Source organism: Myotis myotis, unplaced genomic scaffold (genome assembly GCF_014108235.1).
Source record: "Myotis myotis isolate mMyoMyo1 unplaced genomic scaffold, mMyoMyo1.p scaffold_m19_p_3, whole genome shotgun sequence".
Taxonomy (NCBI): Eukaryota; Metazoa; Chordata; class Mammalia; order Chiroptera; family Vespertilionidae; genus Myotis; species Myotis myotis.
In genome coordinates this window covers 212,835,691-212,851,720 of record NW_023416335.1, presented here as the reverse complement: position 1 = coordinate 212,851,720, position 16,030 = coordinate 212,835,691, and the positions used below count along the sequence as shown (strand labels likewise).

General features: G+C 67.1%; 1 protein-coding gene across 3 annotated transcripts in view; it reads right to left on the bottom strand.

Annotated features, from left to right (window-relative positions):
- GRAMD4 (GRAM domain containing 4) overlaps nucleotides 1-16,030 on the bottom strand; it is a 56,797-nt gene that overhangs the window by 4,586 nt on the left and 36,181 nt on the right. For all 3 annotated transcript variants that reach the window (XM_036299137.1, XM_036299138.1, XM_036299139.1), the window contains 12 exons: nucleotides 9,709-9,829; nucleotides 8,959-9,020; nucleotides 6,936-7,068; nucleotides 6,593-6,618; nucleotides 6,216-6,307; nucleotides 5,581-5,672; nucleotides 4,113-4,161; nucleotides 2,955-3,026; nucleotides 2,539-2,582; nucleotides 2,361-2,470; nucleotides 1,744-1,901; nucleotides 334-478 (listed from right to left, as the gene is read on the bottom strand). In XM_036299137.1, the coding sequence (XP_036155030.1) occupies nucleotides 334-478; nucleotides 1,744-1,901; nucleotides 2,361-2,470; nucleotides 2,539-2,582; nucleotides 2,955-3,026; nucleotides 4,113-4,161; nucleotides 5,581-5,672; nucleotides 6,216-6,307; nucleotides 6,593-6,618; nucleotides 6,936-7,068; nucleotides 8,959-9,020; nucleotides 9,709-9,829 (1,104 nt within the window). The remainder of the gene's footprint in view (nucleotides 1-333; nucleotides 479-1,743; nucleotides 1,902-2,360; nucleotides 2,471-2,538; nucleotides 2,583-2,954; nucleotides 3,027-4,112; nucleotides 4,162-5,580; nucleotides 5,673-6,215; nucleotides 6,308-6,592; nucleotides 6,619-6,935; nucleotides 7,069-8,958; nucleotides 9,021-9,708; nucleotides 9,830-16,030) is intronic.

Below are 16,030 nucleotides of genomic sequence, written 5' to 3'. Positions count from 1 at the left end.
GTCCCCCAAGCGCCCAGCAGTTTAGGGGTTTTATGGGAGACCGTCCTGGGGGGCGGACAGGGATCTGGGCCTCCGTATTAGACGGGAATGGCCTGTGCCAGGGAGCTGCCAGCAGTGCCCACCCTGTGGGGCGTGGCTCACAGCCGGCCCTGCCCAATTCCCGCTGGGCAACCGTTTACCGCACAGGGACCCCCGGCACTGGGCCTGGGCCGGGCCACCTGCTCCTCCCCCTGCGGCCCAGGAAGTCTGCATACGAGGGGGCAGCCCTCCATCGCCCCCACCCAGGGCGGGGCCCCCCACCAGCCAGCTGGTCCCGGTTCAGGGCGCACACACCTGCCAGCGGCCGCTCGTTTTCCGTCAGGTTGAAGATCTCGTGGAAATTGCCCTTCTTGGTGCTGTGGAGGCGGCCGGCGTCCTCGTCCCGGCCCAGGCCCGCGGGCGCACTGGCCACGTAGCTCCGCGCGGACGTCGTCTGCAGCTGCCAACGGCACCGCCCCGTCAGCCGTGCCCGCGCGGAGGGGGACGGGGTGGCACAGCCTCCCCCCGGCAGCTGCACACACAGTCCCGCTTCCCCTGGCGACGTCCACACCCCGGACGCCGCCGGGAGCCTGCACCCCGCACACGGCCCCTGAGCCACGCGGGGCTGGGGGAGGGGAGAGCTGGGTGCCAGGGCAGCTCAGGTGGAGTTTCAGACCCAGAGCTGGTGGCGGACAGGCCAGCGAAGCAACGTTAAACGTCAGTCACGACACAGCAACGCACAGCACCAGCCACAGCGGGGCTTCCACACGGACCCTACCTTGTCGTGCCCTGACAGCTGGCCCGGAGGAGACAAGACACACGTGTGACCGCGACAAGAGAGAAACGGGTCCACATGACACGAGGCCACACACAGCTCAGCAAACTGCAAGCGCAGACCGGCCGTGCGACCGCGGCAGCCGCCTTCCACCCGGAGGCCGCACCCTGCTCCCTGACTGTCCCTGAGCGTGGCCAGCGCGAGGAGGGGGTCCTGATCCCCAATAGGGTCCCACAGGTCACCCCCCGGGCCCCCCATGCTGTCAGGGAGCTGGGCTGCCTGTCTCTGTGCCTCTCCTGAGTCCACCTCCGTCTGTGCCCAGAGCCCAGCCGCTGCCTCACGCCTGCTGGCTACACACTCCACTGGTGAGCTCAGGCTCCCCACAAGCCTTCCTGTCCCAGAACTGGGGAGCACGGGCCCCCCCCGACCCAGAGCTTCCCTCCCACCCACAGAAGCATCAACAGGTCACGGAACACCCTCTCCTCAGAGCTCACGCACACACACGACTCTGCAAGCCAGTGTCCCCTCCTCCAGGAAGGCCTCCTGGACCTGCCTGGGAGTTCTGCTAGGCCCAGAACCCCCTTGTCGGAGACCCCGAGGGCAGCAGTAGGCTGGCTCGGGACACAGTGTCGATGCCCAGGTGGCTTTCCACTGTGACTGAAACAGGCACCAAGGAGGGCCCATCAGGTGTGGCCGGCCTTGCTGCCCGAGCCTCAGAGCTGGGGACAGCGCAACCTGCCACCCACCCAGAGCGGTCACTGCCAGGGCACCCTCCTCCCAAGGCCCCAGGCTCTCTGTAGCCATGACAACAGCCGGCCCTGGGCCTGGGGGCCACCTGGCTCGGGAGGTCCTGCCTTCGACACAGCAGGGCCCGGGGAGCGGGAAGGACATGGGCCCAGCGACCACGCGTGAACGCAGGACGGCAGGCTCTGGCCCGGCCGGACGCTCACCCTGCGGGACACGGCGGCGGCGCTGGAGCGCTCCTTGAGCTGCGGGTCGGTGGGCAGGCTCTTCCAGATGATGTAGGGGGTGTCGTACTTGGCTCGCAGCCGCGGGCAGCGTTTGAAGACGAAATCAATGAGGAAAAACTTGATCCCGGCATAGAGTCCTGCGAGGAGAACACAGCCCTTCACCCAGGACCCGCCACTGCGCCGCCTGCTCGGCATGGCGGTCCGCACCCCGTGGGGTCTGGCACGGTGCCCCCGGGGCGGGGGAGGGGCGGAAAAGGCATGGTGACCCCGGCTAAGGGAGCGGCCACTTTCATGTTTCTGCGAACCCAGTGGGGGCTCAGGACTAACAATAAAACTGACCCCGCACCACACGTCCCCGTGCCTGTCCCCAAGGGTGACGTGAAGAGAACTCTGGGGGACCGTCCCCAGCTGCCCTCTGATGCGGGCAGTTCTCATGGCCGGGGCTCCCCCAGATGAGGGGGCTCGGGTGCTGCCCAGGTGCCAGGGACAGCAATGAAACTGCACAGCCCCCACCACCCCCAAGGCCTGGCCATTACCGACCCTGGCCACCCCCCTCCCGGCCCCCACCCCCGCAACACCCGCCCGCGCCTGCTCACCCACGGCGAGCCCCACCAGGCGGTAGGGGAAGAAGCAGGAGGCCAGGAAGGCGGCCCACAGCGCGACGTACAGCTTCTGCGTGATCTCGGGCTGTACCCACATGAACAGGCTGCAAGGGAGACAGGGTCAGCTGGGCGCGGGGTGGCGCCCAGACGCGGCGGGCAGGGCAGGACTTACTTCTTGATCTTCTCCAGGATGTCGGCCATCTTCCCGAACAGGTTCTGCGTGAGGAAGCGACTGCAGTTGGGACAGACTCGGGGCCATGGGTCCCACAGCAGGTTCCCAGGCCACCCCCCGAGACCACAGCCGGGGCCACAGCCCGCGGTCCCGCCCCGCCATCCAGGCTGAGCGCGAGCTGGCGGCCGGCCCGACTGGTGGGTTAACGCGGTGTCAGACCCGTCCTGCGTCCCTCCCAGAAGCCCCTGGCAGGGAGGGGCTCCAGCCACCAGGTGCACCCTCAGTCACAAATGGGTGATGCCCCCACCGGGGCTGCCGGGGGTGGGGAGGGACCCTGTCAGGCCGATGGCAGGTCAGCTGAGCCGGAGGAGCCAGGGCAGACCTGGCGCTGGCCCCGGGCCAGCAGGAGCGCGCACCTGGGCCTTCTGGGCGACGTCCAGCACCAGCTGGAACTTCTCAGACACTGTCAGGTCCTCCTTCGGCGGCTCCTGGGCCACAGGGAAAGGAATGGCCGTCGAGATTACCGCTCAGAGACGTCACTTACAAACCACACGAGGCCTCCCGCCTGGGGTCAGGCCCTCTGCTGCCCCCACTCAGCCCAGGGACGACGTCCCGGGGGACCTGGCCTCAGGGGCCAGCTCGGGGCAACCCCTTGGCGCCTGAGAGGGCAGGAGGGCAGGCAGTGGACACCCCTGTAGCCGGCGGGGCCGAGGCTCCCACTAACGGCTCCATTCGAAGGTGCATCTGAAACCATGCAGTGCCCCCAACTCACTTTACAGGCAGGGAAATTGAGGCAGAGGGGGCCGGACTCACCCTGCTTGTCTAAGTTCTTTCGACAAAACCCTCCAGAGGGACCCGGGCCTGCCCCAGACATCCTCTCTGACCTAAGGGAACCCTGCAGGCACCACCACACTCAGCACCCCTACTGCGTGCTCCATGCCCACAGTAGGTGCTCAAACATCTGCTGAGGCCCATGGAAGCACTGAGGGCTCCCTCCTGCCCACACCAGCGGTTCTGCCCCAGGGGCCAGAGTCCTCTCTAGAGCGAGGGCAACATGTCTTTTCTGCCTGAGCCACACTGCAAACGGGGGGCTCTGGGGGCCACTCGGTCCCCGACACAGCCACAGCAGCCACAGCGCGGGTGAGTGAGTGGCATGGCTGCGCCAACAGAACAGTATTCACAGGGCAGGTTGGAGGCGAGATGCCTACGGAGCTTTTGCCTACGGGGCTGACCCTGCTCTACACATTGCTGGCCCAGCCCACTGTCCCCTCCCTGCCCAGGAGGCTGTGGGGGGCTACAGAGGCCCCCTTCGCTGCCTCCCGCCCCCCGATGTTCCATCCCAGCTGGGAAGGCTCAGTAGAACAGGCTGGGCAGGGCAACCTCTTCGGGAGCAGCCGAGCCTGGGCCTGCAGGGCACCGGGCACCAGCGGTCACGCGGTCAGGGTGCAGCTGCCCAGGGGCCGGGCGCCTCCGGCCTCTGCTGGGCAGGCGGGGCTCCGGGCGGGCACCCATCGCTGCACCCGGCCTCGGGCGCCTGCAGGGGACCCAGGCGAGGCCCTCACCCCGGGACTTACCACCACTTCGGACACCTCGGGCACGATGCTCCACTGGATCCGCCAGCCCCTGGTGGGTGGGAGACGGCGCACACGGTCACAGGGCGTCTCAGCGCCTCTCCCCCCCACCCCCCCGTGCCCAGGGGCAGGAGCACCCCAGCCCTGGGCAGAGGGGCTGCGGGAGCCCCGCCTCTCACCTCCCCGGGGGCCCGCCTGGGGGACACATGTAAAAGCCCCAGAGGTGATGGGACAAGAAACCTTTCAACACAAGTGGGTGAGGGCCCTGCCCGCATGGCTCACTGGTTGAGTGTCGACCTACGAACCAGGAGGTTAGGGTTCGATTCCCGGTCAGGGCACATGCAGGCTCAATCCCCAGTGTGGGGCATGCAGGAGGCAGCCGATCAATGATTCTCTCATCATTGATGTCTCTCTCTCTCTCTCTCCCCATCTCCCTTCCTCTCTGAAATGAATAAAATACATTTTTTTTAAAAAAGGAAATGTGGGCGAGGCCTGCGGCTGAGGGTGTCTGGCCTGGAGGGCGGCCCCCACCAGCACTGACTGAGGTGGCGCCTGGGAGAATGTGGGGTGAGCATGCTCAGCCGCGGGCCCAGTGCGGAGAGTGGGGCTCTCAGGCCCATGGAATTGGGGTTCACTGTGCTAGGGCAACCGTGAGTTCAGACAGACCTGGTAGCTCGGGACTGGCTCCCACAAAGCCCCCTACAGCGCCCCCCACGGCCTTGCTCGGGACTCAGAGACAGGAAGGGGAGACACGCAGACCAGGCGCTCAGGCACTCGCTGGGGATACGCCCGTCCCACACGCGGCAGGGCCTGCCCGGACACGGGGCCTTCGCAGCTCCGTGCCCCCCCTTTGTCCCTGAGGTTTGGGGGAGCTTTCTTGCCAACACAGAGCTCATCGGAGGAGGGGCTAGAGCGCCTGCAGCCGGCGCCACGGGCCACTGGGGAGTTTCGGAATCAGCCACGGCCGCCCCAGGACAGCGGAGGCTCGGAGCCCACAGAGGACCCACAACGCAGTGCGCGGGCAGGGCCGGCAGGGGAGGACCCACAAGGCCAGAGCGCGGGCAGGGCCGGCGGGGGAGGACCCACAAGGCCAGAGCGCGGGCAGGGCCGGCGGGGGAGGACCCACAAGGCCAGAGCGCGGGCAGGGCGGGCGGGGAGGACCCACAAGGCCAGAGCGCGGGCAGGGCCGGCGGGGGAGGACCCACAAGGCCAGAGCGCGGGCAGGGCCGGCGGGGGAGGACCCACAAGGCCAGAGCGCGGGCAGGGCCGGCGGGGGAGGACCCACAAGGCCAGAGCGCGGGCAGGGCGGGCGGGGAGGACCCACAAGGCCAGAGCGCGGGCAGGGCCGGCGAGGGAGGACCCACAAGGCAGTGCGCGGGCAGAGCCGGCGGGGCTGTCAGGTGTGCATGACACGATGTGTGTGACACGGGGGACAGCCCAGCCCGTGCACACAACAAACCAGCTCACCCACCTGGCTATGAGGTAATTGAGGGACAGCCTCAGAATTGCCAGGAACAAGAACATGGGGATGGCCCAGCCGTGCCACACGGCGTTCATGTAGACCTGCGGGAGGAGGGCAGGAGGGTGGGGGACGGTCAGGGGCCCGGCAGGCAGGCCACATCCCTCTCCCCTTCCCCCTGCCGGCGGACGGCCCTGGGGCCCAGGGGATGCGGGCCTGCAGGTAGGGCAGCCACCAAAGACACGGCCCGTTGCAGAGGCAGCCCCTCAGCGCTGGGGGCCCCCTCCATCTCCCCCAGGACTGGTGCTCACAGGCCTGGCTCGGCCCCAGGTCGCGTGCTTGCCCGGAGCCCTCCCAGGCCCCGGTACCCAGGGGAGGGACCCCAGGCCCCACATTCAGACAAGGCCACTGCCGTCTCCTCTGCCCACCGGGAAGCAGAGCGGAGCACGGCAGGTCCTTCGCAGGAGGCTCCGCTGGCGGCCGTGGGACACACCTTCCCTGATCCTCCCAGCCACCCCGCCGGGCGGCATCACCATGCCCACTTCACAGGTGGGCAAACCGAGGCTGAGCTGTCCCCGCGCTGCCCCCGCACAGCGGGGTCCCGTGGAAGACCCAGGAGGGCGCCCCCGTCCGCGAGGAGCACTCACGGTGAAGGCGATGGCGGACGTGTAGACAGAGTGCCAGTCGGACAAAGCAGACAGGTTCTTCACGAAGCTGGTGACCGGCTTGGCGCCGCGCTCTGGGGACGGAGACGGCCCAGTCAGGCCAACGCTGGCCGGCCTCGCAGTGCTGCCTGGTGTCCCGTGGGGAAGCACCAGCCGTCTGCCCGCCACCCCCACGCCTGGACTCAGGGCAGGAGAGGGGCTGGGGCTCGTTCTGCATCCCCGGGCCCTGGCAGGTGTCTGGGAAGGTGCCTGAGGGACAGATAGCGGGTGGGCCCGGGACATGCTCCCCACAGCTGTAGGACAAGGCTGGGGAGCGAGTGCCTGGTGAGAAGGCAGAGCCCCCGATGGCGGGCACTTACTCAGCCGCCGCATGTTCTCGGTCAGCCTGAAAGACAGGGAGGGAGGGTTGAGGGCCCACGGAACTCACCTGCGGCTGCCCCGCCCGCCCCGCCCCTGCAGCTCCTGCTGGCTGTGGGGCACCCCAGCGTGTGGGGGGCGTGTTCACCGAGCGGGTGCCTGGCCCCACGAGGAAGGCCTGGCAGCGGGCACACAAGCCACCAGTGAGGCCCGAGGGGGGACAGGGTGGGCCACCGCCATCCTGAAACCCTGGCGGGCGCTGCGCAGCCCTCGGGTGGCACAGTGTCCGGGAACCCGCAGCCGTGGGCAGCCCCACCGCAGGCTGCACCCGCCGCCGAGGCCCACCTGCGGGCGCTGAGGGGCTCCTCTGTCTCCACTGCACTCTCCTCGGGCTGGAACCGGAAGTCCTCCACGTACTCCCCGAACTTCTCGTAGAACCACTTCTGCACGCGGGGGCACAGCCCCTGACCCCGCCGGTCTGCGGGCAAAGGCAGGCGTCCGGTGAGGCTCGGGGCCAGGGGGCCTGTGGGGCGGGGGCTCGAGGAAGCCCCAGGGCGGATGCAGGTCCACGCCAGGCTATGAAGGGCTCAGCCCCCCAAAACAGAGCCAGACCTGCTTCCGCCACAAAGTGCACGCCAGCCCACACAGGGGCCCCGGCTCGTGGAGGCCGCCCCCGGCCCAGGCACGGTCCAGGCAGCTCACAGCCCACATGGGTCTGCATCCAGCCTGCCTCTTTACTGGGCACATGGGTCTGTCCGGGAGCTGGCTGGGCGGGCTCACTCCCCGGGACCGTGCACCCCAGCCAGTGGGCGTGTCGGGGACTGGCCTGGGGGGGGGGTGTGTGCAGGGAGCGAGTGGGCTCTGAGCACCCAGGGCCAAGGGCTTGGAAGCCACCCCACCAGCCTCAGAAACCCGGCGGGACTGCAGGATGCAAGCTCTGCACCAGCTGTCCCTTCAGGAGGCAGGTCTCGGGGCCGCCTGCAGGGGGCAGTGTCCGCCACCGCAAGAGAGAACAGGGAGGAGGTGGTCATGTCCTGTGGCTCCAGGGTGAGGGTGGGAGGGTTCTGCAGCGACCACCCCGGCACAGAGGTGGGTGCGGGCCTGGGGTGCTCACGGGACAGGGTGAGAGGCAGGGGCAGCCTTGTTCTCTAAAGCAGCTGGGACCGCACACACCAAGGGACACGGGTGTTTGAAATGCAGGTAACAGTCACGTGCCATGGGATGTTCTTTTGAGTTTTCAAAACTCAAAACATTAAAAATGTAAAAGCAGACGGGCTGGAGTCCCTACCCCCAGAGACAGGTCAGGCCCCCCAACACACACACACACACAGCACCTGTCCCCGCCCACCTCGTGCTGGGGCTGCACTTGGTGGGGTCCCCCCCCCCGCCCCGCCCCGCTCCAGTGGCCAATCTATCGCAATGGACTTGGCTTGAGGCCGGGCCTGGACGGGAGGCCGGAGCCAGGGGCCCACGGAACTGGGGCCTTGCACCTTACACTTCTCTGGCACGGCCCACACCCACAGGAGGGGTTCCTGGGGCCCCCTGTGCTCCTGGCCTGGAACCTGGGCTGCCGGCCACGGAGCCCGAGGACACAAGGGGACCAGGGCCCTAAGGACATGCAGCCAGTCCTGCGCCGGGGACCGGAGAGGAGCAGCCCAGCTGACCCGGGCAGGGAGGGGCGGGAGCCCGCTGTGGACTAAGCTCAGCCTCGGCCAGGCGCCTGCCCTGAGAGAGGCCTCTTCTCCCCCCGCGCCCCCGGGCCTCAGTTTCCTCATCTGTATAGTGGGTGGTGTGTCACCCTAACCCTCCCAATAACTCTGTGCCCCACCAGGCCGGGCTGGGCTTCCGGTGAATGGCCAGCCTGTGGGAGCGGGCTCTGGGTCTAGGGTCCCGGGTCCGAGTTCCAGGGGCCAGGGCCCACCACGGAGGCCCCTTGACAGCCAGAGGGAAACCCCGTGTCCTCCCACGCCACCCACCGCCGGGTGAGTTAGAAAGTGTGAAGTGCGCCGTGCACAACGGACGTGCGCTGTGGCGGGAAGAAAAGGGCGAGAGCCGGTCTGAGTCCCGACCTGGGGAGTGGGGGGCACATGCCCCCCATGGTCGCCCCCCCACATATCCCCTATGCGGGACAGCCAGCCATGCTGGTGGCCACGGAGCCCGTGTGACGAGGACACTGCTGCTTGGGGGTAAGGGCTGAGAAGTGCAGCCACATTCTGATTGGACGACTTGCCTTCGCTGCAACAACTCACCGACTCGCAGTGAGATGAGAACCCAGTTCCGATGGAGGGGACTCGGCCACGAGCACATGGACCCCGGGACAGGATCGCCACCCAGCGCCACCCCCCAGCCGGGAGCCTGCGGGACCCACCTGCTCCGTTAGCGACCGGGGCCTGGCTCCTCGGAGGCTGCTGAGCCGCCTGCTCCTCGGTCCTTGAAGAGGAAGAAGGGGTGAGGCCTCCATTGTCCAGACCAGGCGGGCGCTGGAGCCGGGCTGTCCCGCTCAGAGGGGACGCGTGGGCGGCCCAGCGCCAGCGGAGCTGCCCCAGCAGGCGCACCTTTTGTTCGTTAGGGGCCGGATAAGCAGGTGCAGGCTCAGTCTTTCCTTCCTATTTGTTCTCACACTTTGCTTCCTTGTTTGCTGCTGAGCTCAGAACCGGCAGCTCTCACTGCTGGCTCACTGGCCGCTGTACGGACACCGACACCGGATTACCAAGCACCAGGCGAGGCCGTGAGGCCGGTGCCAGCCACCTGCCTGGCTTCCTGTCCCTGCCGCCCAGCCACGCCCCACCTCAGCGGTCCCCCGGCTTCGAACCCTCTCCCAGGGCAGCTGGATTGTGACTGTTCGCCTGCCTTTTGGCAATGGTCCTGACAGAGCTGGGCTCCAGCAGCCAGCCAAGGGCCCGGCCCTCGGGCGGTGTCTGTCCCGGGCTCTGGCCCACACCCTCCTCCATGCCACAGCCACCCACCCGCTCTGTGCTGGCCTGGGCTACTGACCCTTGGTTCCCAGCACCCCCAGTCCGGCGGGGACCCCAGGACGTGGGAAAGGTGTAGCTCCAGGCAAACCTCAGCAGGGCCTGGGGGTCCAGGGGGGCCCCGCACCCCTCCCCCGCCCCCTCACCTGGCCTTCAGCACTTCCTGCACCTTCTGCTCCAGCTCGATCCGCCGCTGCCGCTCACGGTCCAGCTCCTGCCGCAGCATCTCGGAGTTGGTTTCCTCCCGCAGCTTCCGGAGCTCCTCCTCTGTGGGGAGGGAAGCGCCAGGTGAGCTCCACCCGGCCACTGCCTCCAGCGGCATGGTGCAAGGTGACCCGTCTGGGGGCACTTAGAGCTCCTGGCTGCCCGACAGGGACACAGCTGTGACCTCACGTGAACAAAGTGACTCGGCAAAGGCGATGACGTTAAGGATCTTGAGACAGGAGAGTATCCTGGATTCTCTGGATCACGTGAATTCATAAGAGGGAGGAGGGTCAGAGGTCAGAGGTCAGAGAGAGCCTGGAAGATGCCCCTGCTGACTCTGAGTCAGAAGGAGGGGGCAGGAGCCAAGGAATGCAGCTCCTCCCGAAGCTGGAAAAGTCAGGAATGAGCTCGCCCCACAAGCACCTGACAGGCATGCAGCGACTGTGAGGGCAGGACCACACTCGCCACACCAGGGTCACTGCACAGGCCGAGGCTCAGCTAAGTCCTGTTCCTACCGGACAGCATCAGCTGAGTGTGGCCTGTGGTGGCCACGGTCCAGGCTATAATCACAGACACCCCAACAGCGTGCAGGTGACGGTCACAGACCACCCGGATAGTGCCCGGGTGACGGTCACAGGCCACCCGGATAGTGCGCGGGTGAGGTCACAGGCCACCCGGATAGTGCGCGGGTGACGGTCACAGGCCACCCGGATAGTGCGCGGGTGAAGGTCACAGGCCACCCGGATAGTGCGCGGGTGACGGTCACAGGCCACCCACGTAGTGCGCGGGTGACGGTCACAGGCCACCCGGATAGTGCGCGGGTGACGGTCACAGGCCACCCGGATAGTGCGCGGGTGACGGTCACAGGCCACCCGGATAGTGCGCGGGTGACGGTCACAGGCCACCCGGATAGTGCGCGGGTGACGGTCACAGGCCACCCGGATAGTGCGCGGGTGACGGTCACAGGCCACCCATGTAGTGCGCGGGTGACGGTCACAGACCACCCGGATAGTGCGCGGGTGACGGTCACAGACCACCCAGATAGTGTGCAGGTGACGGTCACAGGCCACCCACGTAGTGCGCGGGTGACGGTCACAGACCACCCGGATAGTGCGCGGGTGACGGTCACAGACCACCCACATAGTGCGCGGGTGACGGTCACAGACCACCCGGATAGTGCGCGGGTGACGGTCACAGACCACCCACGTAGTGCGCTTGTGACGGTCACAGACCACCCACGTAGTGCGCGGGTGACGGTCACAGACCACCCGGATAGTGCGCAGGTGACGGTCACAGACCACCCAGATAGTGTGCGGGTGACGGTCACAGACCACCCACGTAGTGCGCAGGTGACGGTCACAGACCACCCGGATAGTGCGCGGGTGACGGTCACAGACCACCCAGATAGTGTGCAGGTGACGGTCACAGACCACCCACGTAGTGCGCAGGTGACGGTCACAGACCACCCACATAGTGCACAGGTGACAGTCACAGTCACCTGGGTAGCGAGGTTGGCAGGCTGAGGCCTTGCAAACGGGAATTCCCACAGGAAAAGCCACATTTGCTCTTGTCCCGAAAGGCATTCCCGAGACCCAGAAACGTGACCAGTTTCACCGAATTCAGGTGACGAGGGCCCTTGGTGAGAGCCAGGACTTCGCCTCGAGGTCTGACCAGTGACCAGGGCTGCAGGCTGGCCTCCACTGTCCCTCACTGCGGCCAGTGACACCCTCGTTGGCCTGGGCAGGACGGCCAGATGCTCAGAGTATGCAGCAGCTTCTCTTCCTGGCCTGGCCACCTCACCAGACCTGGGGACACAGGGCCACACCCAAGACCCTGACCTACAGCTCCAGGCCCTGACCTATAGCCCCAGGCCCTGACCTACAGCCCAGGCCCTGGCACGGGCCAATTTGCAGCAGCCACTGTGCCTGAATGCAGGACCCTGTCTGACGGACACAGACCGGGGCCAGACCAGAGAGGAGAGGCCTGTGGTCAGGAGACCCCGGCCTGGGCGGGCGCCCCGGGAGAAGGGAGGCACCTGGACATCCCTACCCCCGCCCCCCATCTGGGGAGCCCATGACTGGCTGGGTTTGGTCACTATCCAAGGGAAAGTGTTTAGATCTGCTGAGAGCTGGCCGTCCCCTCGGTCAGTATTTGGAGTGCTCAATCCTCCTGTCCCCGCCTGCTGGGCTCGGCTGCTCCAGGCATCTGGGCCCAGGTCCCCCCAGCACCCTGCCCCGAGGAACAGGTCCTCCCGAACAGGCCCCGGGGATGCCACCCGCTCCCACGGGAAGCCGTCCCGTCTGAAGGTCACGCAGCCCCATGCCTCCTCCTTCCAGTCCTGCCGGCATTCCTGACAGGGAACCACGTGTTCCTGAACACGGCTGCCCCTGAACTCCCTCCCCAGGTCCCTCATCAGAGAGGCCAACGCGCAGCCACGTTCACCACGTGGCAGCCGGCGGCCAGGCTGGCCAAGGGCTGGATGTGAACACGTGGACAGCGATCCGGCCCGACCCGGGGAAGGCGCTGCGCCTGCCCCTGAGTGCGCAGACTCACCCACACCCGGGGCTGCCGACCGGGGGGCCTCGGGCGCCCTAGGCCTCCTCAGCCCCTCAGAGCTGCCCTGTCCCTTCCCTGGGTCTGCAGAGCTGAACCAACATGCTCCCCGCCAGGTCCCGCAGCCCCCTCTTCAGGCCCTGCTCCCCAGCCAGGGAGGGAGCAGTGGCCACTCCAGGCCGGCACTACAGGGACAGCAGGCCCAGACGCAACCTGGGAACCTTCTTATCCCAGTTCTGGCAAAGCCGTGAGAAGATGTGCCCCCGCCAAGCGTCCCTTCCCCGGGGCACAAGCAGCTAAATCGGCCGCCCCTCCCACAGCTCTCCTGAGCGAGCTCCCTGCTCCTCTGGCTTCCGCAAGGACGCGGACATGGTGGTGTGCTCCCTCCCCGCAGTGACACATTTAGGTCGACTGCACAGACCACAGCCGGCGCTTTGCACAGGACAGAGGCGCTGCCAATGCCTGCGGCCGGCTTCCTCTCTTCTGCAGCGAGAAAGAAACAGGAGCCACTTTGCGGCCCCAGGCTGAGCTGTGGCTCAGAAGGCGGCTCCTCTCCCCAGCCCCCCGCCGGCCACCAGGGCCCTGGCCACTGCCTTGGCCTCCAGGCCCCGCGCAGGCCTTCCCGGTGCCACACGCCTCCTTCTGCAGAGTGCGGGCCCCGCAGCCGCAGCACGGAACCACCAGCATCCTGAGCGTCTCGCAGATGCCACAACAGCCAGGCAGAGCAGCACCCACCCACCACGGGCAGCGCCCTGGACCAGATGCCCCGCTCCATCGGGGAGGGGCCAGAGGGTCTCCTGCAGGTGAGGGCTGGGGTGGCCCCACTCAGGGCAGTGGGAGCCCCTGTGAGCCCTGTGCCCGCTCCCGCTGCTGCTGTAAACGGGCAGGTGATCCTGTCCCAGCTGAGAGGTCGGAGCCCAAAACGGGTCTCGGGGGCCACAGTCAGGTGCCGGCAGGCTGCTCCTCCAGGGGCTCCAGGGAAATGCCTCCGGCTCATCCAGCCTCTCCAAGCCCCTGCATGCCTGCCTGGTGACCCCAGGCAGCGATGACCTCACTCTGACCTCTGACCCATCGTCACATCTCCTCCCTCTCACAAGGACCCCCCCATAACCAGGATGATCTCCCCCTCCCCAGGTCCCTTTGCCATGGAGGTGACACCACAGGACCTGGTGACCAGCACGGGGACTCCTGGGAGGAACACAGGGTTCTGGCCACCACACTCCCCCCGAGCCCGAACTATGGGTCCCAGGAGCCCGAGGGGCCCGGGGAGAGATGGCCCCCTTGCACCTGGCCCAGGATCCACAGAGAAGGGACCCTTTATCAGATCAAATGGCCCTCACAACCCCACCTCCAGCTGTGCCCCCAACACCCCCAGTGATGCCCCGTGACACGCCCTGGCCAACTTCAGCTCTCACTGGGAGAGGGGCCGGTGGAGAAGCCGCCTTGAGCGTGCGCCTCCGGGGCACATCCTTACGGCAGCCAACTGGCTGCTCCCCTGAGCCCCTGCTCCACATCCTGGGACACCCTGTGCTGGGCCCACCTCCTGTGCAGGTGGCCAGGACGCACGTTATTTCACAGCTGCCGTGGCTCAGTCACAAGTGGGCCCAGGAGGAGGTGCCACACCCCTGTGCCTCAGACCACCAGGTCCCAGCCCTGAGGGGCGGGAGGCGCCGTGGCCTGGGGCTGAGGGCTGGGGCTGGGGGCTGAGGGCTGGCCTGGGCCTGGGGTTGAGGGCTGAGAGCTGGCCTGGGGGCTGAGGGCTGGGCCTGGGGCTGAGGGCTGGGCCTGGGGCTGAGGGCTGGCCTGGTCCCTCCGCACAGTGCCTGGTGCCTGGCCATTTTTCAATGTCTGGTGTTGGCCACCAGGGACTCGGGGCTCCGCAACAGCTGCTGACCTGGCACAGACAACGGGGCCAGCCGGCGGGGAGGTAGGGGGAAGCCTGGGGGAGGCCAGGAGAGCCACAATGCCGGCCCCGGAATGAGTCAGGACCCCAACACCTTCCAGGACCAGAGGGTGTCCCCGGAGGGAGAAGCTGGTACCGTAAGAGATGAGTCCCTCACTGCGCTCCCCCTCGATGGGGCACCCATGGGAGCAGAGCGAGCCGCCAGCTTTGCGGCATCCAAGGGAAGCCAGGATGGCCCCCGGGGCACTGGCCTGTGCTTGCCCACTCCCCACCCCCCACCCCTACCTCCCAGGAGAGCAGCTGGGCAGCAGCACGTGGTGGGGAGATGGGCGCCCAGAGAACCCACAGAGATGTCCGCCTGGCACCTACAGCTTGGTTTCCTCACCTGAAAGCCCCCTGAGCCCTCTCCCAGCAGGCCCAGCAGGCCAGGCCCCGCCCTGGCTGGAGCCTGAGGGGCCCCGAGGAGAGGACGTGAGTCCTACCTCAGCCCCACGCTTGTGGAGACCGCCGGCCACGGCTCTCAAAGGATGGGGCACAGTGAGCCCAGGCATGGAGCCCCCAAAGCAGGAACCCAGCTCTGGAGGGCAGAGCACGTCGAGGGCGCTCCCCACAAGGGGCCCACCCACCTGCTCCAGCCTTGGGTAGGGGAGGAGGGCAGGTCGGCAAGCTGGCCGGGGTCTCCAGAACCCCCCTCCCCAGCCCCCAGCACCCGGACTCGGAGGGAGGTAGGCCTCAGCTCACGCGACGGCAGCCGGCCGGCCAGCCCCGCCAGCTCCCGGGAGTCACAGGAAGGAACATGGCTTCCAGGCGTTTTAAACCTGGGAACACAGAACCTCCAGCAGGAGCCTGCCTGGCACACACCCCGACAGGCCAGCGCCACCAAAAACATCAGTGACTGATGTTCCTTAAAACTCCTCCCCCCCAGCACTGCACGCAGGCCCTGCCCTCAAAGGCGGTTCCGCCGCCTGGCCAGGTGAGAGGCCTGCACATTAATTCATTAATCCATCCATCCATCCATCCATCCATCCACTCACCTACTCACTGATTGATCCATCCATCCAATCATCCATCCACTCACCTACTCACTGACTGATCCATCCATCCACTTACCCATGGACCCACCTACCATTGATCCATCCATCCATCCATCCATCCATCCATCCACCCGGATGTGCACTGAGCGCCCCCAGGTGCCAGGCCCTGGGCCCAAGCTGTGGGAATTCCTAGGTTGGGCAGCAGCTACTTTCACTCCTTCTCACAGGGGTCCAATGGGAGATACAATGTGGATGGAGCTGGAATGTCAGGGCACTCCCCATGTGGCACTAGAGAGCCGGCCCCTGGCCATGCAGGTGAGGGTTTCGGCAGGAGGGGACACCCCGGGCGGTGGCAGAGGATGGGGAGGGCATGCTGGCCTGGCAGCTTTTCTGCCTGCTGCCCGCACGCACGGGAGCTCAGGGGCACCCCCAGGGAGTGGGGACCACACCCACCTTTCCCACAGCCCGGGGAGCTGGTGAGGTGTTGAGTGGGGTGGGGCCCAGGGGGAGGCCATGAGAGGTCGCAGAGCTCCGACTTCACTCTCCCCCAGACTGGGTTCTGTCATCCTCCAAAGACCTGGCCCTGGGCGGAGCCGGAAAACACTCTCTGAGGGACACTCTACAAAACAGTGGCCTGTGCTCTTCAGAACATCAGACAGCCCTGGCCGGTGGCTCCGTGGTTAGAGCGTCGCCCCACGGTCTGAAGGGTCTCGGGTTCGATTCACGGCCAAGGGCATGTAACTGAATTATAGGCTCAATCCCCAGCCCCAGTCT